This window comes from Erinaceus europaeus, chromosome 14 (genome assembly GCF_950295315.1).
Source record: "Erinaceus europaeus chromosome 14, mEriEur2.1, whole genome shotgun sequence".
Taxonomy (NCBI): Eukaryota; Metazoa; Chordata; class Mammalia; order Eulipotyphla; family Erinaceidae; genus Erinaceus; species Erinaceus europaeus.
In genome coordinates, this window is record NC_080175.1 from 23,370,797 (window position 1) to 23,394,874 (window position 24,078).

Sequence of the window (24,078 nt, forward strand, 5' to 3'; positions counted from 1 at the left end):
CACGTTGTAAATAATACAAATGGAGGTTATATCCAACAAGAATAGACATTCTGTTAGAAAAAAAATTTCCACAGTTGCACAGTTCAGAAGGGACTATAGTGGAAAAGCAAAGAATAGAAGAAGGAGGAAGAGAAGGAAGAGGAGGAGGAGGAGGAGGAGGGGGAGGGGGAAGGGGAAGGAGAAGGGGACTGGGAAGGGGACAGGGGACAAGGACTGGGAAGGGGACAGGAATGGGGACTGGGATGGGGATTAAGAAGAGGAAGGAGGAGAAGAAATCATCATAGATCAGGGTCATTGTAATCCTAGATCACAGACATTTTACCAATGTCACGGGCTGTTGAAAATAATTTAAATAATTATATAAGATAATGTCACCTAACTTAACACCATTCACATGCAGGTGAAGGTGAAAACTTTTATTACTTTTTAGCGCTGTTTATAATTTAGAACTGAGCATAAAGTACTCAAGATAGACTACTGTTTAGAATTTTTAATTTATAAAAGTATTTAATGGAAAAAATACTAGACAATCTGGCAAACAAATGCTATGAAAGCACAATTCCATTATCTTAAAATAGGTAACACTTTGAGAGTACTTCTACTTTTACAAGCAGTCTTTCTCTTCCCTTCCATCTCTCCTCCCTCCATTTTATTTTATTTTTGCATACCTGCATTCAAAGAGTAAAACTTTAAGGGGGACAGGAAATAATACAGATGGCAGAGTGCACACTCTGCCATTCTGGAGGACCTGGGTTCAAGCCCCTGCCACCATATAGGAAGACCATGTAAAGAAGAGGTGTAGAACAATGCCAAGAGAGTAAACAATAATTGAATGGCTTAACTTTTATTAGTACTGTGCTGATTACGTCACAAAGAATATACCCAATACTAGCAAAGGTATGGTGAAACTTGCATTTTGTTATCTGTGCAAGTGAGTTTTCTGTTTTGAAAAGTTTTTGGAAATGTGTATCAGAGGAACATACATGTACTCACAATATTGATCCAATTATACTTATAGTGGATTAAGCACAAAGGATGTTTAACAGTGCCACTTACAATGAGAAAAAAAAACATGTGAAAGTATTGACTATTTTACACTTACTGTACTACTACTGTGTGGTTGTTAAAATGGTTGTAATACCATAGAAAATGAACATATATATATTATAGTTTATATATATTTATAAATTATAATACATATATATATATATATTATAGTTACCACATATCTGTGATCTTGGGAGAACTAAAGCAGTTTATAATGGAGGGAATGGGAATACAGAACTCTGCTGGTGGGAAAGGTGTGGAATTATACCTCTGTTATATTCTAATTTTGTAAATCACTAATAAAATTTTTTAAAGGAAGATGAGAGAGGGAAGGGGAGGGAAGGGAAGGGAACAAAAAGAGGAAGATGAGAAACAGAGAGAGGAAGATAGAGATGAGGAGAGATACCTTAGCATAGCTCCATGGCTTGCAAAGCCTCCTCCAAACAGGGGTTCCCACCTGGTAGCTGTGGGCTCAGACATGTGTTCTCACTCATGGTACAGTGTGTGCTTCACTATATGAGCTTTCTCCTAGCCTTCTATCTGGGACCTTTGTTACCTCATTTAATCTCTGTAAAGTGACATTTTATAATGATGATGATTATAATGTTGTGATAATATCATTAGCAATTGATGTTTATTTAGTGCTGCTTATGGGACAGTTACATATTAATAAAGTATTGTAAAAATAAATACCCCAAAATGATTGTCATAATGACCAAGTAGCAACATGAATACATATGAAAGTCTATTTTGCATACACATTTCATATATATACATATATGTCATGCAAAATGATACAAAATATATGCTAAATGAAGTTTTACTCTTTATTATTTTTCTTCCTTCCTCTCTCCCTCTCTTTCCATTCATTCATTCATTCTTTCTTTTTCTTTCTTTCTTTCTTTCCCTCCAGTGGCTGGTACTGGGATTTGGTTCCAGCACTACAAATCCACTGCTCCTGGTGACCATTTTTTCCATTTTTATTAAGACAGATAGAAACTGAGAGGGGATGGGAAGAAAGAGAGGGAGAGAGAAAGACACCTATAAACTTGTTTCACCTTTGTGAGTGTCCCTCCTGCAGGTAGAGAGAGAGCCAGGGGCCTGAACCTGGATTCTTGATCCTGGTCCTTGTGCTTAGTACTATGTGCACTTAACCGGGTGCACACTGCCCAGCCACTTAAAGTTTTATTCTTTGAATGCAGGTATGCAGGTATGCAAAAAAAAAATAAACAAAGTCATTGTTTGGTCCACTGTTTATGTTTTCATCACCAGGAAAGTGGCTTCTTGGCAGCTGCTGTTGCTATGGTGGTGGAGACGGCACACCCCCTGATGAGGTGACTGCAGGTGGTGTGGACTGGCTACAGGTGTTTGGGGGTGGAGGGGTGAGGGGCTGGGAAGTATTTATTTAGTTTTTCTTTTAAATTATCCATGGAGGGCTTTCCGGGTATGGAAGAACACCTTAATGAAAATGTAGCATTTTCCTTTAAGTAAAAGGTGCCCTTCAGTCCATGGAGGATAAGCTTCAAAACCTCCATCATCCCTGCTTAATCCCCAACAGCTTTAGCTTCACCAGGTGGGGACACAGGAAGCCTGTTTCTGCCAATAGCTGCTAAAGAAAGTTATCATCACCTGCTAATCCTAGAGACTCTGAATACAATTACATTTCTGATCTGAGGGTTTAGGTGAGAATATAAATGAGAGCAAAATGCATCATTTGTATCCAGCATTCCAAAAGTGTGAATTTAAACTTCCTTTTATATTTTCAGATCCGCCATGCTCTAAACACACTTTAATTCAACAGTATTCTGGTTCTTCTGTGGCAGCCCTGAGTGGGGTCCTATCAGAAGAGCCACCTCTGCTGTGAACCTTGTGTTGTCAGTGACCGGGCAACCAAACTGGACCAGCTTCTTAACCAGCTAGTCAAACTGTCAGATGCAGCTAGACTTGAAAGATAATTAGTGATCAAAACCAAGTCTGAAAAAAAAAAAAAGGCTGCACACCCACCCAACCCCAACTACAACTACTACAACAGCAACTATTCATTATACCTGCTATTCTTCAGAAAGTGGCTTTAACATTAAAATTATTGGCAATTCCAGAGCAGTCTAGCAAAAAAGTATCTGGAAGAAACAGAGTCTAAAATCCCCTTGAGTTCCTCTCCGATCTCCAAAGCCAGTTGTATTTGTTAAAGTTACATTTTGCCAAGAAGATAAATGATAATAGAGAGATTTGTCATCCCCCCTTTCATGCAGAAAAATTGTTATATTCAGTTTTCCGTCTCCTGTGGAAGGCCCCGTATCAGGATGTATGTGTCTGTGAATATACAAGCGTGTGCCCGGTTTGTTAGTTTTTTTTTTTTAAACTACACTAAGTCTCTTGTCAAAATGAGAGATGTTTACATATTCAGCTTTCTACAACAATGAGAACAGCACCTATTATTTATTTTGAGGACTGCAATGCCTCCAAATCTTTCAGAACAACCCTCCATTTTAATAAGATCATTGAGTCCTTCAGTTGATCTAAAATAATCATAAAGGAAACTATTTCAGACACCATTGAGGGAGTAGCCTGAGGGAAACAAAAGAGAGTCTTGTCTCTTAACCAAACGCTATATGTGCAGCCATCAAAAGATACTGTACAACTTTCGTTCTGAGAAGAGATGTGTATGGTTTCATGTCATTTTAGTCACTCATGTTCTATTCTTTCCACTACTTTTAATCAAATATTCTTGTAATAAATTTTCAAAGACCTTTATACCCCCCAAGTATTCTTGATATATATGAAATCCTTTACATATTAAAATGTAAGATGGTAGAGGAAATATGTCCATAGGATACAAGAAAGGAAACACAGCAGTTAACAGAAAATGAGATAGCTAGAAAATAGAACTTGGTTCAAGAACCTAAGTCAAGATGAGCAGAGAAGACAAAATTTTGGCAGATTATAACACAACAGAGTTGGAGAGGTACAGTCCTCCAATTAGGTCAACTATAAGGGTGTGTGTGTGTGTGTGTGTGTGTGTGTGTGTGTGTGTGTGTGTGTGTCTGTCTGTCTGTCTGTCTGTCTGTCTGTGTCCTATCACCCCACCCCTTTGCAGTCCTGGAAGTGAGAAGGCTTAAAAGAATTCTCTTGTAATGTGGCCTTGATCATAAAATGAGTTAATGTTTCCCAGATAACTCAAGCAATCATATAATATCTCAAGTAATACACTGTTATATGCATCTCTCAATTGCCAGAAACAATTCTGTCAGATTCAGAAGGTATTTCCTTGTTATGTCTTCATGGAGTGACATCTCCTGGCAAGTTCCCTGCAGTTTTGGGATAGCGATTTGGAAGGCAAAGCAATTGGATATTGTCCTTTAAAAATATCATTTAATTAGGTCTTTTGTGACACATACAACATAACGAGAGAGCCTTACTGATTCTAAAGAAATTGCCAGTGCATTTCATCAAAGGCACGATAATGGAAACATCGATTCACTCCTCACCACCAACATCTCCTTCTGATGCTGCATTACCTTAATGCTCCTCTTTATATTTTCTCTAGAAGAAGCCAATGTATGCACATCCCACAAGGCTCCAGTCTGAAACAAGACATTTCTGTGTTAATCTCAACTCTGCTTGCTTCTTCAATTGCTGCTGCACAGGTTCACTTCCTGAACCGATCAATTACACCCAAATAAACAAACAAACAACAACAACAAAAAAACCTGTTGCAACCAGGAGGACAGGGAGGGGGAGGCAATTTAACCCATTTCTACAAGTGTTGCCTGGGGCATCATCTCACTCAGAACACAGTTCACTGAAAAGAATGGCAAGGTGCCAGTTAGAAACTTTATGGGCCTGAAGAGTATCCAGCCACTTTACACAAAAGATGTCAACAAGAAAGAGCTCCTAGGGAATAATACATCCAGGAACGTGCAGTTGTGATCATGAAAATCCATCAACACCCACTGCCATACTTCTAAATACTTTTCCTAAGTGAAAAAAAGAGCCATGGGCTCAAGTAGCACAGAGGATGAAGAAACCTGAAGGGAAAGAAGATGTGGCAAAGGCTAACATAAAGAGAGGCCAGCCCCCCAGCAGAAAAACTATCACCCAATCCTCCCAATCTAGCCAAACAGATGAAAGCCACCACCGATACTGTGATCAACAAGGGCAGTTCATGGCAGCGTCTCAGTGAAGTCTTCATCCAGTTACCCTCAACCTGGAGGGATCCCATAGCTATGAAGACTCTGTCATCTTGCAGTCTGTTTTTAAGAGAGTTGGGCAGAAAACTGACAAAGAGAAAGACAGTAAGGATAAAAGCAAGGAGGAGGAGGAAGAAGAGGGGTCAGAGGATAAATCTGGGAAAGTGATAAACAAGCTTAATAACAATAAAAAAAAATGACAAGGACACAGGCAAAAGCAAGGAGAGGACACATCGAGGGAAACCCAAGCCCAGCCCATTACAGTGAGCGATTTTGACAGTGAGGAAGAGCAGGATGAGAATGAACAGTCAGAAGTAAGTAGAACTGACAATGAGTGACCTGTGTGAACTGCTTTTCCTTGGTAGAACAGAATTCCTTACTCCCCAGCACATCCTACCCAGTGAGCTCACCTGGTATATGAGCACTAGGTGATTTCTCTATCACCACCATCTACAAACTAGCTTTAGGATAGTGCCAGACAAACATATGATAGATACCAAGGTGTAAAAATCATAATTACACATACAAAGACTTGTAACATCTTTTGACCAAATAGGCCTCGAAGGTTAAAACATGCAAATATGTGGGTGGATAGTATATTTCTAATGAGTGGATATAATTTGGTAACTATTTGATTGTGCCTGGTTTTATCACCTGCTCAGATAAAAAAAAAATTTTGTCTTTTTGTAGCACTGATAACCAGGAGAAGTCATTAAAAGCCACTGAGTATTTTATTTTTCATCAGGCAATTTTCCAGGTCTTTATTTGTTCGATATATATATATATATATATATATATATATATATATATATATATATATATATGTTTTTATACTGTGGGACATATAAGCAACTTTAATAAGTGATAAGTGTACAATAGTTAGATATTATCTGCATATACATTTTTCAATGTTATGCTCTATGACCTGAGAATTGTATGTTTTATGTCTATTGTAAACATTGCTTTTGTAATCTTTTAATTTGAAAACAAATGGCAACAAAAATGTTTTGTTGAAAACACTACTGAACTCATGCTTGATAATCCAGTGCTTTATCCACTGCACCCTGTGGGCACTTGAATATTGCAATCTATATAGTGTATTGGATGATTTCTTTTGTCAACTCGATCTCCTGTTAACAATGTGTATATCATCTCTTCCCTAAAGTGTACTTAATTTTTGCTTTCTCTACACAATGTCTTTGGTTGCAAGTCACAAGCCTGAGGAAAATAAAATTCCAGTAATTTCCAAAACAACAACAAAAACAAAAACAGCTGCCGTGTGAAAATATTTTGAAAGCCTTTTATCCACAAGGGGGCTTCTTTAGCAACACCCCAGATGTTTCCAGGGCTTTGGAAATGGAGGAAAAGGCCAATCCTTCCAGATACACACAGCCATCTTGCCTTTGGTATATTAACTTCTTGGCATGAGATGACTGCTGCCTCTAACATAGCCTGTTTCTGTATAAATAATAATAATAATAAAACACCACTTAAAATTCTGAGCTTCATTTCAATAAATTGCCATCCAGACCCTTAAATGACCTCCAAATAATTTATTTATTTATTTTTTCAATATTGCTTCAAAATTTCTGGCTCGACTAAGCATTTAAACTCACAGACTAGCTGACATTTGGCTAAGTCTTTCATACAATATCCACTTGATGCCATGAAAGAAATGTATTTGCAATGGCTTTTGCTCTGCAAATATCATATGGGCATCCTTAGGGGATTGCATTAAGCACCTGGCACCCATCATGAGGTTCCTTAATGAGAGATATAAAGGTTATGTTGAAATTATCGTTTAAAGGTGCTGACACCACGCATGAACACGAACACACACACACACACACACACACAATTTAAACCACAAATTCAAATATGAACTGAAGAGCAACTGTTCCAGAACTTAAAGAGTGAAAAAAAGATTATTTGAGCCAAGGTTATTCTGTGGATATCTCTATGCAAGAAAGTGCTCATAATTATCTATTTCTTTTTGTCATATGATTGCACAACATTACATAATAACTTGGCATCAGAAGCCAGTACTGAACTAAGGTTTAGGAAACAGTAAAGAATACAAAGAAGAAAATCTGAAGGAGCTTTTCTGTGTGTGTTGATCAACTATAAAGGGTTTAACACTATAGCATTTTTCTATACACCTACTAATTTGTGTGATTAAAGTGGATTTACTGGGTACCCAGTCCTGTGTTTGGGACTAAAAAATCCTGTCTTACTGGAGTTTGTAATCTAGTGAGGACAAAATTTACATTTTTAATGTAGTGTCATTGGAGTCTCATATATGAGCTATATAACAAGGGACAGGCCTCCCCAGCCTGATTATTTTAGCTTTTCTTAGGGTGAAAAGGATTCTAGAGGAAGAAAAGGAGAAGCACAATGGTTGGGGGGGGGAGAGAGAGAGAGAGAGAGGAAACAGCCCTATCATAACATCTATAGTGCTCCCAATGGTGCTGTCCATGGTGCACCCTTTCATAGTACTAAACTCCAACTCAGGGCCTCATGAATGGTAAGATATGTGCTCTACTGGGTGAACTACATTCTGGTCTGTTAAACCCACATTGATCAATAATGTAAAATCTTAGCCTGTGATGGGGACTCTGAATGGGCAGTATACTGTATGATGAGAAAGACTATCACATAGGGTTTAACTTAGTGGAGAAATTTGAGAAGGATGCCTTGAGGGAACATAGCTAAATTTGAGATTTGTAAGTGATGAGGTTTACTTTGGTGTCCTGAGTGTACATGTAAACTATGTGCAAGGATCCAGGTTTAAAACTCCACCCTACAGCTGCAGGGTGGATGTTTCTCCAGTGGTAAAACAGGCCTTCAGGTGTCTCACTTTCTCTCTCCCTCTTTCTCTCCCCATCTCCTTTCAATTTCTCCCTGTTCTGTCAAACAAAATAGAAAGAAAGAAAGAAAGAAAGGAAGAAAGAAAGAAAGAAAGAAAGAAAGAAAGAGAGCAGGTGGTGTCACACCTGGTTGAGCACACATGTTACAATTCTCAAGGACCCAAGTTCGAGCCCATAGTCCCCACCTGTGCGGGGGGGTGGGGGTGGGGGGGTGAGAGGAGCTTTGTGACTAGTGAAGCAGTGTTGCAGGTATTTCTCTGCCTCTATCCCTCTCTATAGCCCCCTTTAATCCTCAATTTCTGGTTGTCTGTGTCCAAAAATAAATAAAGATAACAAAAAAATTAAAAAGAAAGACAGAAATGATAGTAGACCCAGTCAAAGGATTACAACAGGCAGCTGAGGAGGGGTGTTGAAAGACTCTAAAGCTCACTTAGAGGCAAATGATTAAGGAACAAGAAGGGGGTCATAGGTTAGAGAGGCACTGATAGATCTTACTGAAAACTTTCTGTGAAGGATGAAAAAATTCTGAAGGAGTTTACAGACAAGTAGGAACTCGTAATATTACATTTGGAAATCAAACCATTATTCATGGGTTTCCATGATTCATGGAAATCAAACCATTATTCATTCAACTGGTAGAGCGCAGCTAACATGCACAGGGATTTGGGTTTGAACCTTTAAGCCCTGAAGAAGCACATGAGTGTTTCTACAGGGATGATGCAACTCATTGAGCATGCTGCAGTATGTCCCCATCCTTCTCCATCACTTTTTCCTTTTCTATCTTTACTGTATCTCACAGTCTAGAGGAACAGAAAAAATGGCTGCTGGGAGCAATGTAGGCATGAATCCCAGAGATAATACTAGTGGTAAAAAAAAAATTTTTTTTAAACCACATTACTCAGGTATATTATACATGCACAGGAAAGAGCCTGGCAGTAACTAAGTCTCAGATATTACCTGTAATAATTAGAGTTGTGGTAGTAACATAAAGAAGTGGATGGAATCAAAATTAGCAGATCAGAGATTTGGGTTATTAGAAAAAATATTAATGATACTTTTTTCTAATTTTTTCAACTAAATGAATAGTATTTTGTTACAACTGTGAAATTACAACTGAAATATCAATTATGTTGTGGGACTATCAGGAGCTCACTCCTGAAATATGTTGAAATAGGAAGCTTCTGAGACATGGATGTGTGGAAGAAGTATACAGCTGGATGTATGAATATGGAGTCAAATAGAAGGTCTTATCAAGCCGCTATATCTTTTTCTTTTTTAGAAACATCTTTTAAATATTTATTTGCTTATTGGATAGAGACAGCCAGAAATTGAGAGGAGGAGGATATAGAGAGGGAAGGAGACAGAGAGACACCTGCAGTCCTATTTCACTACTTTTTTGCGAGCAACTACTAAAGCATTATGATGAGTCGGGCGACCCAGATGTGGCTGACCATCTCATTGCCTCCCTGGATGCAGCACACCAAGCCCGCTGGCAACAACTCACGGAAAGTCTGAACTTCACCCACTCAAGTAGGAAGGCCTGGAAGCTTCTTCATAGTCTGGGTGCCGGTAGCCAACCCTCTCCCGTCTCCCATCCTCCCGTATCTCCAAACTCAGTGGCCAGTCACCTAACTCAAGTTGGACGTGCTAAGATCAACCCAGCCTGGAAAAGAGAAATTTTCCATGAGTGGTCATCCCACTTCTGGTTATCTTGTCCATCTCCAAAACTCTCTCCCTTTACACTGTCTGAACTGGAAGACGCTTTGAAGAGGGTTAAACCAGGAACGGCTGCTGGCTATGATAACATCACCCCAGAACTCATTCTTAACTTGGGCCCCGCGGCAAAGAAGTGGCTCACTACATTCCTGTCCCACATCTTGAATCCGAATCTATGCCCAAAATTTGGCATCGTGCGAAGATAATAGCGGTTTTGAAACCAAAGAAAGACCCAACACTGGCCGCCAGCTATAGACCAATTTCTCTCCTTTCCGTGTGTTACAAACTCCTTGAGAGGCTGCTTCTGTCACGAATTTCTCCTCTTACAGAGAAATTCCTATCACCCGCCCAAGCTGGTTTCCGCCCAGGAAGAACAAGTCCTGGCCCTCTCAACTTACATTGAAAATGGATTCCAGAAGAATTTAAAGACAGGTGCTGTCTTTGTTGATCTCACAGCAGCCTATGACACGGTCTGGCACCGTGGTCTCCTAGTCAAGATCTCAAGATGCCTGCCTCCATGGGTGGCCAACACTATATCATTTCTTCTCCAAAACAGAAGATTCCGGGTGCATCTGGGTGACAAGTCTAGCAGATGGAGACTTGTCTCAAGTGGCCTCCCCCAGGGCTCTGTTCTGGTTCCTAAGCTATTTAATATTTACATCAATGACCTCCCAGAAACTTCTTCAAGGAAGTTCATCTACGCCGATGACATCTGCTGTGCAACTCAGGCATCAAAGTTCGACATCCTTGAGGAAACACTCACGAAAGACATGTCTCTGATATCTGATTACTGTAAAAAATGGCGACTAATCCCTAGCACTGCAAAAACGGTATCATCTGTTTTCCATCTACACCATGCCTCGGCCTCGCGTGAGCTTAATGTGCAGCTTGACAATACGAGAATCCGGCATGAAGCCCAGCCAGTCTATCTTGGCATTACTCTTGATCGCACCCTGTCATTTCACAAACATCTCATAAAAACTGCAGCAAAGGTGGGTGCGAGGAATAACATCATTGCAAGACTGGCCAGCTCCTCATGGGGTGCGAGCGCTTCCACACTACGATCATCATCTCTGGCATTATGCTATTCCACTGCAGAATACTGTGCCCCAGTATGGTTCCGTAGCTCCCATGTCCACTTGGTCGATTCCAAATTATATTCCTCCATGAGGATAATTTCTGGAACCATCCATTCCACCCCGGTTCCATGGCTGCCAGTTCTTAGCAACATCACCCCGCCAGATATTCCTAGGGATGCGGCATCATCTAAGTTCGTTTCCCACGTCTACGCATGACCGGACCTGCCAATATACGTGGATATCTTCGCCCACCCTGTCCAACGCTTGACGTCTCGTCACCCAATCTGGTCCCCTATGCCTACACTGAACTTCTCTGTTCCAGTCTCTTGGAAACAGAGTTGGCAGTCAGCTGAGGTAAAGAACAAACACCTCATCCCAGACCCCTGCAAGCGTCAACCCGGCTTTGACCTAGCACGTTATGATTAGGCCCTCCTCAATCGCTATCGAACAGGCCATGGCCTGTGCACCGCTATGTTCCATCGCTGGGGAGCCAGAGACGACCCGAACTGCCCCTGCGGCTACAGACAGACTATGACCCACATAGTCAACGACTGCCACCTCTCCAGATTCAAAGGAGGTCTCGAAACTTTACATCAGGCTCAACCTTATGCTGTTGACTGGCTACGGAAGAAGGGCAAATGCTAGAAGAAGAACTTTTGAAGCCTTACCCCTGCAGGTGGGGGCTGGCGGCTCAAACCCAGGTCTTTGTGCATTGTAACATGTGTGCTCAACCAGGTGCACCACCACACAGCCCCAGGCCGCTATATCTATTTAAAATATTTTTGTATTATCTTTATTTACTTATTGGATAGAAAGAGCCAGAAATTAAGAGGGGCGGGAGAGATAGAGAGGGGTAGAGACAGAGAGAGACCTGGGACACTGCTTTACCACTTGCAAAGCTTTTCCTTGCAGATGCGGACCCGGGGTCTCATACCTAGGTCCCTGTGCATTGTAACATGTGTGCTCAACCAGGTGTGCCACCACCCAGCCCCTCAAGCCACTATATCTTGAGTATACAACAATGGCTATGCCTAAGCTTCTGCTCCTTTCCTAAACTGAGAATGATGATATATTTAAATTTCACCAATTTGAGACAGCATGGTATGATGAACTTTATGCTTTACTCTTAGAAGCTGACAATATACATTCAAGCCTTGGCTCCTCAATGACTATCTAGGTGAATCTGAACAATTATCTTAGCCTTTCTGCACCTCCATTTATTGTAGTCTCTTAAAAAATCACTATGAATACACATTTCCTGTCTTCTTCTTGGGATTGTTTTAAAGGTCAAATAAATAAAATTATGAAGGAAATCTTTTTAAACCTGTGCTATGATAAATAGCACTGTCAATAAATTAAATATACCTGCCTGCACACTTCAGTATGAAAGACAAGAAGAGGAAAGCTATTGGCTACAGACAAAATCAACTAGTTGGAATGATGAAATACCATTGAATCCCCTCCAACTCTGGATGGAGTAAACAAGCAATTTTCACCAAGTGGTGCCTGGCTAAGAAGATGTGAATAGAAAGAGTTGTTGTTCACCTTTTGATCCAGACTGTAGGCCAGTACCCAGTCCTCTTGTTTGGGATGAAAGAGCAGACTCTGGATATAGAAGGTGAGTCGGTATTTCTGATAGGTTGCTCCTTCATCTGAGCTGATCAATATGCTGCTCTCCATTTCAGGATCGCTAAGAAGCATGATCTACAGAAAGGAGTATAGATAAAATATAGATTATGTGAGAAGGGTAAAATAAATATAAAAAATTAAAGCATAAATATGAAGTCATCAGTACTTGTATATCAAAGCATAGTACAGAAAGAGGCATTTGGATCTCTACATGAAATACTGCTATTTTTTTTTCTATCTGAATTGAACCGACAAGAATTCAGCTGAAATACTGTGCAGGGTTAGTTCTGCATACAGACCTTAATTTATGTTTTACTGCCCACCTCGCTTTAGTGTCTTTTATTTTCATATTTTGATATACATATTTGCACCCATACTGGGAACAAAGTTTGATCCTTTGTCCCTTGACTTTGGGACCATCACATCCATTTCTCATCCTTCTCTCTTCCATCCCTTGCTCAATTCTCCATGCCCCTCTTTGTCACACAGCTGTTCTTACTTTAGCCATGGAAAGGGTGTTCCTACGATTCACAGTCCATTTTACTCTTTCCAAATTGTTTTAATGATTGAATTAGTAAGAGGTTGCTTGTTTGTTTGTTTGTTTCCTCTGTTCAAAGTATTTTCCAAAGTGTATGACAGTAAAGTTGAGGCCCCTGCCCCCAACAGGGATAGTACTATTGCCTAAGAAATTGTACCATTTCCACACCAAATGGACACAACACTGTAGTGAAAAATTGTTGGTATCCAAAACTGAAGATACAAATTTTAATACACCTCTATTAATATTAGGTTTTGCAAAGGCCTCAGTCTCCAAAACAATACAAGCCTGATGATTTTCTGAGTGCCCTGGGTCATCTGACATAACAAATGATCTTTACATAAAATTATTCTGGGCAATTTTGCTGTAAGTTCATTGCCCAAGCATCTTGTTGACAGAAATAATTAATCATAGAACAATTTTTCTGTAAAAGAAAATTAGCCATTTCAAAGACTGTCTGTCTGTCTGTCTATCACAAAAGCACTGCTCAGATCTGGTTTTGTGATGGTGCAGAATACTAAACTGGGACCTCAGAGTCTCAAACATGTAAGTTGTTTGCATAAACAATATGCAATATGCCCCACCCCTTCATCATTTTATAATAAAAACTTTAATCTTCAACAAGGTCTATATAGTGATGAGTAAGCATGACAGTCTTAAAAAGATGGGTAGGGCCAACTATTTTATATAGACTTGACAGAAAATATGGCAATAAAACTTACTAAAAGTTGGAAACAAAGACTGTAAAGCCAGATTGTTTATACCCTAGAAAATGACAGAATGTCACTCTGTAAAGCCTCTGTTGACCACAGTGGCCCCACTCACCAGTCAAAAGTATAAGTTTAGTAAGCTATGGCAAATATCAAAGAGGTGACTAGGGATTTACAAAGTCTTTAATTATAAATTATTTTTATTTTATGACAAATTGCCTTAAAGTCAATAAAGTAAGCAGTAAAAATGTCTGATGTCTGCAGCAAGAAAAATATCCATGGCAAAGAATTTATGCAAATTTACTGGACACATCTTGAAAAGTAATATGTATGATTACAACCTATTTTTTCAGTACTTAAAAGCCTTCTCCATTCAGTGCAATTTGACTTTGACTTATGATAGTTATTGACATCAGTGAATGCCAGTGCTTCAATGCCATGCCACATGACACTAGTATCACTAAAGGTATTGACTTTCTAGTACTCAAACTCAATTGACAACTTAGACACTGCGTCTTTCCCTTAGTTAACTCCTGACAGTCTTTGGTATGTCTGATTCACTCTTTAAGTAATTCTTATTTAAGAGTGATAGCATCCTACTCATCAGGTTTCCCATTACATCTCTTCCAAATACTTAATTGTTTCTGATTACCACTTCACATAATCAGATAATCCAGGTCACCAATCTGACCATTCTGCAACCTTCCAATTCCCATGTTTACAAAAACATGTTATGCGTTATACATCAATTTTAAAAAATTAGGTACTCTTTCAGTTCCAGACTTGAGAACTCAGCAGCCCTGTAGACTCCTCAAATACCACAAATACAAGATGCCCAGGGATGGCATTCCCACTCCCCACAAACCAAGTTTCCTGCTTGGCTCAGTGACCCTTTATAGCAACCATTTATGTAAAGCCAAATTCACTAGATTCATTCTGAGGTTGGCTTTTTCACTCCTCTCTTCTCTTTCTTTCCTTTCATTTTCTTTCTTTGACTGCAGGGTTACTAGTGGGACTCAGTGCCTGCACTATGAATATACTACTCCTGGTGGCCACTATTTTTCCATTATTGTTGTTTGTATCACTGCTGTTGTTGTTGGATAGGACAGGGAGAAATTAGGAGAGGAGGGGAAGACAGAGAGGGAGGAAAGAAAGATAGACACCTGCAGACCTGCTTCACTGCTTGTGAAGTGACTCCTCCCCCACTGCAGACTGGGAGTGTGTGTAGGGGGGTTGAAGTGGAATCCTTGCACAGGTCCCCGTGCTTTGCACTATGTACACTTAACCCAGTGCACTACCACCTGGCCCCCTTCACTCCTCTCTTAAACTGACTTAATCTCTGAGTTTTGTGTAGGTTACTCTAAAATTCATTCTCTACCTACCCAGGAGACTGTCCTAGACCCTAGGGTGTTCATCTCTGTACTGCATGGTTCTAAGACATCCCTAACCATTCTCATAGTACTGTGTCCCTTTCCACTGACTTTGCACTCTGTGGTCAGAACAACTGTTCTATAAAATAAATCTGATTATTGAGAGTCCTCTTTAAAACCATTCAATAACTCATGCATGAGCTTCTTCTGTACATGGGGCCCAACATAGAAAATGAAGTCAAAGCTCACATCATTATCTTATGAAATAAAAACTGTTAAATTGAGGGTTTTAAAAAATGTTTTTTCAGCCACAAAGTTGCAGATGCTACCATGACACCAACCTGACTTCACTGGATAGATGATCTCACCAATGTACTCTGGAACCCCACCTCTCCAGGCTCCTGCCCCACTAGGGAAATATAGAAATAGTCTGGGAGTATAGACCAAACTGCCAAGGCTCGTGTCCAGTAGAGAAACAAATACAGAAGCCAGACCTTCCACCTTCTGCACTCCATAAAGATTCTGGGTCCATACTCCCAGAGGTATAAGTAATAGGAAAGCTTCCAGGAGTCAAGCGGTAGCACAGCGGGTTAAGTGCACGAGGCGCAAAGCTCAAGGACCAGTTTAAGGATCCTGGTTTGAGCCCCCGGCTCCCCACCTGCAGGGGAGTCGCTTCACAAACGGTGAAGCAGGTCTGCAGGTGTCTCTCTCTCCCCCTCTCTGTCTTTCCCTCCTATCTCCATTTCTCTCTGTCCTATCCAACAATGACAACGTCAATAACAACAATAATAACTACAACAACAATGAAAAACAACAAGGGCAACAACAAAAAAAAGGTAAATAAATAAATATTTTTAAAAAATAGGAAATCTTCCAATGGGATGGGATACAGATCTCTGGCTGTGTGGGTTGTGTGGAAATAAGCTGCTACTAGTTGTTGGCAATTTTTAAAGAAATGGACCAGTATGGTTTATTTTTTTCCTATATGGAAGATCTAAGGGAAAAGGTCTTAGATGGGATATGCACAGACAGAACAGCTTTTACCCCCTGACACAATGAAGGGGGAGGGGTAATGGGTAACTGCATACCTGCTGCCCTTCTGAAAACCTCAAGGGTTGCAGCCATGTTCATTACAGAGTTTGAGTAACACTAGGTAATCTGAGACTCCTTTCTGCTCTCACTTCTTTCACATCACTCCTATCTGCTCTCACTTCTTTCACATCATATACCACTGGACTACATAACAGCCAGTGGCATTATTTTCCTCCTAGTGCAGAGAAATTAAACTGCTTATTTTATGCAGGTATAAAGAAGCTTCATGCCGATGATTTTAATTAGGAGATAAGACAAACATCATAAAATGAACCTTACTTTATATACCATGAGCTACACTATACTGAATAAGGGTTATCATAAAATACCTTCTGCAATGTATTCTCTTCTACTAATGGTTTCTTTATTCACACAAGCCACATTTACACACACACACACACACACACACACACACGTCTGAGCATAAACATTACACATAAGTGTACATTCACCTGCTTACACATATCCCAATGCTGAATAGTTTTGCAGGTTCACATAGAGAAATGAATTGATAGATAAGCCATATTGACATTGCTCAGGGGTTTTACAGAGCTCCTTTTGGCAAAGGCACATTTTTATTGCAATCTTTCTCTGACATTCTCATCAGAAATCCTTTCATATACTTTGATATCACAGGCGATGCCTGTATTCAACACTAGTATCTGGGAAGAGTGAAAGGAAGGGAAATAGAAACCTGCATATTCTGGAATTCTCACCTATATCAGGAGCTGTACTAGATATTTTATCAAATCCATTCAGATTGTGTGAGGCATCATTATTCTTGTACTTCACAGATAAGGAAACTGAGTTTCAGAGGAGAAAAGCAATTCCCCTATTGCCTTCTGTGATTGACATAACATTATCACCTCTCCCTATATAAGATATCACCTTACTGGACTTTAAAACCTTAACATTTTAATAACTTTTTTAAACTTTAGATTTCATTGTTCTGGGCTATATATGTGTATATTAAAATATAACTATTATTTAATATATGAAAATAATTAATGGGTAGGCTATATTAGAACACCACTCTGCTTTCCCCAGTATGCATATTCATTGCTGGTCCTATTTCAGGACAAGCTAGGTAGAGAGTCCAAGTAGAATGAAGACAAAATCAAAAGAAACAAAACCAAAATCTCCAGTGGGAACTTTTCTCTGTTCATACTATCAAAGTCATATATATACAAATCCCCAGGAAATCTAGTACTACAATTGGGGTAGACTTTATACCTAGATACCTGCATTCAATCATTGAAAGGCAAGGACTCAAAATTATTTTTCTGTTTTGTACAAAGAAATTTAACTAAAGATCATATGCTAAGCTCAAATTTTGGGTCTAGAAACATATTTACATCTGGGTACAATTCACTTTAAAATTCCAGGCACTGGGTGATGATGCAGGTGGTAGGATGCATACTCCAGGACCTGAGCTCAAGCTCTAGTCCCCACCTGCAAAGGGAATGCTTCCTGAATGGCAGAGCAGTGCTGCAGGTGTCAACCTACCCAGTGTTCTTCCTTTTCTCCTTTTCTTCCCTCCATAACTTCCCCCTTGCCTACATTTCTCACAGGTTCTCTCTGTCTTTACTAGAAAGAAAGAAAGAAAGAAAGAAAGAAAGAAAGAAAGAAAGAAAGAAAGAAAGAAAGAAAGAAGAGAGAGAGAGAGAGAGGGGGGGGGGGAGGGAGGGAGGGAGGGAGGGAGGGAGGGAGGAAGATCTCATTTAAAATCATCTGTGAAAAGATTAAATTTCCGTTTTGGCACAGGCCTCACATACTCTGACTTGTTTTAACTGCTTTACTTTATTTACCTGCTTTGCTTCCTGAGGCATCTGTGTCTGAAACTGCTTAATCCTAAACATTTAGATGTGATATATGTGTTTGTCAGAATACAGCAATACATTTTAACTTGATTTGATCCCTTATTGTGTTCATGCTTTTTATGATCCCCTCTTTTAACAAGATTTGTTTTAACAAGTAGGGTCCTAGATTGATTCTCTCTTTTGTAAACATTGTATGGGTTTAACGTACAGTTGTTGACATGTGGGTACCATTTCTCATTTCTCCATGGTCTTTGTCTGCAAAAAATTCTTACGCCCCAAATTCAGTTCTTCTCCATCATTATGCACAGAGACTTCTTACCCCTGAGACCCATCTCCAGCCCATTTTCTTTTTTCTTTTCTTTTATTTATTTTTTTTATTTAAGAAAGGAGACATTGACAAAACCATAGAATAAGAGGGGTACAATTCCGCACAATTCTCATAACCCAATCTCCATATCCCATCCCCTCCCCTGATAGCCTTCCCATTCTCTATCCCTCTGGGAGCATGGACCCAGGGTCATTGTGGGTTGCAGAAGGTAGAAGGTCTGGCTTCTGTAATTGCTTCCCCACTGAACATGGGCGTTGACTGGTTGATCCATACTCCCAGTCTGCCTCTCTTTCCCTAGCAGCCCATTTTCTTCCCTGTTCTCCAATCCTTTCATTGGATTCAGTATGCTAGTCCAAGTTTTAATTTTTGTTTTCCCTTTTTGTCCTTGTTTCTTAAGTTCCACCTATGAGTGAGATATCTATTTTTTGGCTTATCTCACTTAGCATGATTCCTTTAAGCTCCATTCAAGATGAAGTAAAGGAGATGACTTCAACATTCTTAACAGCTGCATATTATTCCATTGTGTATGTATACCACAGCTATCTTAGGTGGTCATCTGTTGTTGGCTCCCACTGTATCTTAAACACTAGTACTGTATTTCCCTTTTGGTTTCCATATCCATTGGCTTCTTTATGTCTATTTGCTGGAGGCAGACACAACGTATACTTTTTTTTTTATTGTTGGGTCATTGCTGCTTTAGGGTCTGTTTGAGATGGAAAAGCAGAAAGAAGCTGCTTGGGGACTGGAGCTCAAACTTGAGCACCTCCAGGTGAGCTCTAATACTAGACTGCTCTTTCCTTCCTTTTCTTTTTTCTTAACAATTTTTTGAAGCCCTAATGCATTTTAGTAGCCAATTTTAGGTATAGATCATTTAAGATCAGCATGTGTGTCTACTTTGTCCTGATTTAGGCCCCCATTTCTCTGCCTCCCCACAGCCCTTCATTCCCGGTAACTACTAATGGATGAACCATAGAATGGGCCTTCCTGAAATGCTTTCTGCTGTCGATTTCTTACATTTATTTATTTATTTATTTATTCATTTATCGTATGAGAGAGGTGGGGTGGAGGGAAAGTAGACAGAGAGAGAGAGAGAGAGAGAAACACACCAAGGTGTCACTCTGGCAGGAAATCAGACTCAGGACCTCATGCTTATAATTCTTCTAAGTAGACAGAGTTTACAAGTGGCACCTCCCAGCCATCTTAGGGATGCGAAGTACTATGGCAGTGTAGGGAGTTTTGGTATTGGGGTGACTCTTCTTTTCTTTGCCTGTCTATCCTTCTCTGTCTCTCTTTTCTTTCCTCCCCCATCCCTCTCTCTATATATACTATACTGTAGAGACAGAAATTAATTTAAAAAAAAAGTGGCATAGTGAGAGAGGTGAGAGAGCAATCTTGTGCATTGTCTCACGACTCATGAAATTTCTGCAGGTAGGTATTGGGGGCTTGAATTCAGGTGCTTACCCACTGTAATGTGTATGCTCAACCAGATGTGCCCCTGCCTGGCTCATCCTAGTTATTTATGAAAGATAACTCAGGCAACTGATAGCCTGTGTTCAAATCCATAGTCTGGCAAACTTTAAGTGTAAAAGTGAGAATGTCAGTTGATTTTTCATTTATTATTTTTTAAAGGAGATAATTGCATCTTACTCGTAATGATTTTGGAAGGATTAAATGAGATAAAGATTAAAAAGAGCTTAGCACAGACACATATCTGCTGAATAAACATTAGCCTTTGTCTTTAAATCTCCCAGGATAGGAATACAACCAAAATAAGAAGTGGAGCCAAGCAGGTGAGAGACAAAAGGATGAGGTTTGGAGATTATCTACTTCCCCCCAGCTCCCATCATTTCTGAATATTGTGGATCAAAACAGAAGAGATGGGTAATGGAGGAAGTGAAGTTACTGTTCAAAGGGTATAAAGTTTCAGTTATACAAGATGATAAAGTTCTAGAGACATATTATATAACACTGTGTTTACAGTTAACAATACCACATAATTGAAGTGTACTAATAGGGTAAATTTTGTGTATGTGTGTGTGTGTGTGTGCATATGTGTGTTATTTTTAATTACTTTAAAAATATTATACTTATTAATTTTATTTACTGGGTAGACAGAAATTGAAAGGGAGTTAGACAGGGAGAAAGAGAGAAACCTGTAGTACTGCTCCTACTTTTGAAGCTTCCTACTCCTGCAGATAAGGATCAGGGCTTGAGCCTGGATCCTTACACACTAAAATATAGATTCAACCACAGGTGCCACTGTCTAGTCCTTCTCTGTGTGCGTTTCAACACAATTAAAAATAATGAAAAAAAATGGGGAGTTAAAAGGCATTATAGATCTTTGGTGGTGAGAAAAAAACTACATTTTACATTTATTTTGCATTCCTAGCAATACTCTAAGAAAACCACACTCTATTAGCAAATATCAATAATGCCAAGATGAATACCAATTAGTAATTGCAAATAAGTTAAATACAACTGCTGCTTTTTAATCATTTCATTGGGTAGAGCAATTATTGATAAATGGGTACAATTTCTCATCTTTCCCATGACAGGTATCTGTAAAAACACTCTCAACTCCAACCTAGGTCCTTTTCCACCATCATGCACCAGGGCCCCAGTGCCCCTCTCTACTTCCTCCTTTCCCTGTTCTTCCTCAGAGTTTGTTGCTTTGATGCAATACCCCACATATCTAGTGAAAATTTCACTTAGTGGTTTTCCTTTCTGTCCTTGTGTCTTAAGTTCAACCCACAACAATTGCTGTATTGAATGGTCCCTCTCAACCTCTTTAGCAGGAGTTTCTGACAAGAAGGAAATGGTTATGTACCTCATTGACTTTGAACTGAAAAATCTCATCAACCAGTCTCTACAGACCTGGCCACTTGCTATGTAGTGAGTTGCTGACCTGTTCCTCACATCAGAGATGGACAAGTTTTAGAGTTCATCACTATACAGATGGTAGAATAACAGTTGCAGGGCAATCCTGAACAAGTTGAATGAGAGTTGTCCAACTATTCATGGTCTGATCTGAATGACAAAGGACTCATGGAGGTCAAGAATCAAACAGGAGCTGTTTGCTTAGTCAATATCTGCTTTCAGAATCCTGTGCACTTCTCTGCCTTAAATCTAGTCCAAATCACTATAGGATTTGTAAAAATCCCTCAGGAAATCTTTCCAGGATGCATCCTACCTTGCCTCTGTGCAACTCCTACCATGCCACTGGTGAGTGTGTTACTTTATACAACTGGCCATCCCTTCTACTGAATGCAGTTTACAGAAGTGGGATGGGGTAGGGGGCTAAAGTTTCCTATCTCTCACTCTGATAGAGATTCCAGAAACGAAAAGGAAACACATTCTAGTTTAATGCTTTGAAAACAGACTCAGAATAGGAGTAAGTGGACTACTGTTGAATAGAAAAGTGAAAATACTATAATTTACTGTATAATTGGGCTGTAATTACAGACACTTAGCACTGTTACTGCTCAATAAAAATAGCAACAATATCAATACAATATCACTAAGAATATACAAGAAATATTCTTTTGGCTTACCGTGAGACCTACTAATGTAATTGATACGTTGTTTAATATTGATTTATATGCAGAGGCAGTATGCTAGAGATACGACTTTAAATCATGGGTTGGCAATTTCACACCTGGTAAAAGTGCATGGTAGAGTATCCCAGGACCCAGGTTCAAATCCCCACTCTCCACCTACAAAGTAGAAGCTTCAGGAGTAGTGAAGCAAATCTACAGGTTTCTCTCTTTCTCCATCTCTTTCTCCCACTCCCTTCTCAATGTCTGTCTGATCTAATCAAAAGGAAGAGGAAAATAAGAAAAGAAAAAAATGGTCACTAGAATCAGTGGATTCACAGTGTAGACACTGAGCCCCCATGTTAATTCTGGCATCATAAACTTTTTAAAAATAAACTAAAATTAAAAAAATAATCATAATAAATTATAGTCTTTCTCTCTCCATCCCTTCTTCCCCCATCCCTCCCTCCCTCTCGCTTCCTCCCCTCTCTAATATCTTCTTTTATAGTCTTGGTTCTCAACATGGACAGAAGTAGGGACAAGGATATTTCAGCAAGGCACTGATAAGTTATGCTTGTAGTTTCATCCTTTTGTTCTGGTCTCCACAAGCTTAACAGAGCACTGCAGGAGGTGAGAAATAGAGGAAAAGAATCAATTAACCACTGTGCATAGAGATCCCTGAATCATCCATATGGGAGAGACTGGTGGACTGACTGAGAATGGAGTACTGGAGGTAAGTGTGTGATGCTCTGGGTATACTATAAAGGAGAAGTCAGAAGGATCTATGTACAGGTTAGGGCTGGGGTGTCAGCAAGAAATGAGGAGACCCCATAGTAGATACTCTTCAAGATGCTTATCATAAGTATATGTTGCTAATAACTCAAACTGCCTGATAACTTTGGGGACTGGACAAAGGGAGATGCAGAATGAGCACTGAGAGAAGAAAAGCTATTTGAGAAGCCACTGGGAACACTGCAAATAAGGAATTTGGTTTTGAAAATAAGGAGGTTTAGGATGTCAAACAAACATCTAAACAGGTACGTAGGCAATGGATGCACAGGGCTTATTTTCTGGAGAACAGTTGGTTGGCCTGAAGATAAGAACTTAGGTGGGAACAATGTGTGAACATCATAGAATGATGTGAAATTGAAGACTGCAAATATCAATAAAAAAGAATCCTAGGGACTGGAGCTTGACAGCACTGTTTAAGGGCCAAAGAGATCAAAAGCAGGATCAGAAAAGGAGCGTAAGAGGCAGAAATAAAACTCAGAGTGCTCTGTCTTCAAATCCTGGAATCCAAGGAAAAGAAGTCTATCAGGAAGAGAATGCTCAATGGCATCACATACAACTGAAGGTGAAGTAAAATGAGAACTGAGAGCTGACCATTGCATTAAAGCAACATGGAGGAGTAGCAATCGTGGCAAAGTCTGCTGAATGAAGCAGGGAGATGGTGTTGATGCAGGTACAAATTGACATGACCATACAGTAAAGCCTTGCGACCACGTGGAACATGAATCTTATAAATATTCATACTTTTGACCCTGCAATTTCACTTCTAGGAATCTGTCCAAGGAAACCATCAGGGAACTCATAAAAGGTTTATGCACCTGTTTGTTCATCACTGTGCTATTTATTATAATAAAACCTTGGGAATGAGCCAAATATCTGATAGAATGATTAAATAAATCCATTCAAAGGAATATTATGCACCTATTAAGTAGGACTTCAAATGGCTTTATGACACATGAAAAATAATCATGTTTAAACAGTGCATAAAAAGCAGACTGAAAACTCATAATCTCAATTTCCATTAAAAACTATTTATGCCCCATGCCTATATTTATGTATAAACAACTTTAAGAAAAAATTATTACATGTTAACAGCGGCTATTACTGAGTGCCAAGATACAGAGTCATTTTTATTTGTTAAATATTCTATAATCAGCTGATAGAATATTTTTAAATGAAGTGTTCTGTCTTTATCTACACACACACACACACACACACACACACACACACACACACACACACCCCTTTCCAAAACAGCCATTAGTCCATTAAAAGTTCTTTACAAGGTTAACTATACATTACCTACCCCTAGAACAGAGAAATTAGCTGCTTTTCTGTATTAGTGTAAGTAAGAGGGCACTGATTCACCC

At 39.5% G+C, this 24,078-nt stretch overlaps 1 protein-coding gene and 1 pseudogene across 1 annotated transcript in view; one reads left to right on the forward strand and one right to left on the reverse strand.

The window, feature by feature from the left end:
• SORCS3 (sortilin related VPS10 domain containing receptor 3) overlaps positions 1-24,078 on the reverse strand; it is a 795,336-nt gene that overhangs the window by 385,263 nt on the left and 385,995 nt on the right. The window contains exon 4 of the mRNA XM_007530390.3: positions 12,445-12,603. Coding sequence (XP_007530452.2) covers positions 12,445-12,603 — 159 coding nt within the window. The remainder of the gene's footprint in view (positions 1-12,444; positions 12,604-24,078) is intronic.
• Positions 5,066-5,575, forward strand: LOC132532850 (probable global transcription activator SNF2L2; annotated as a pseudogene).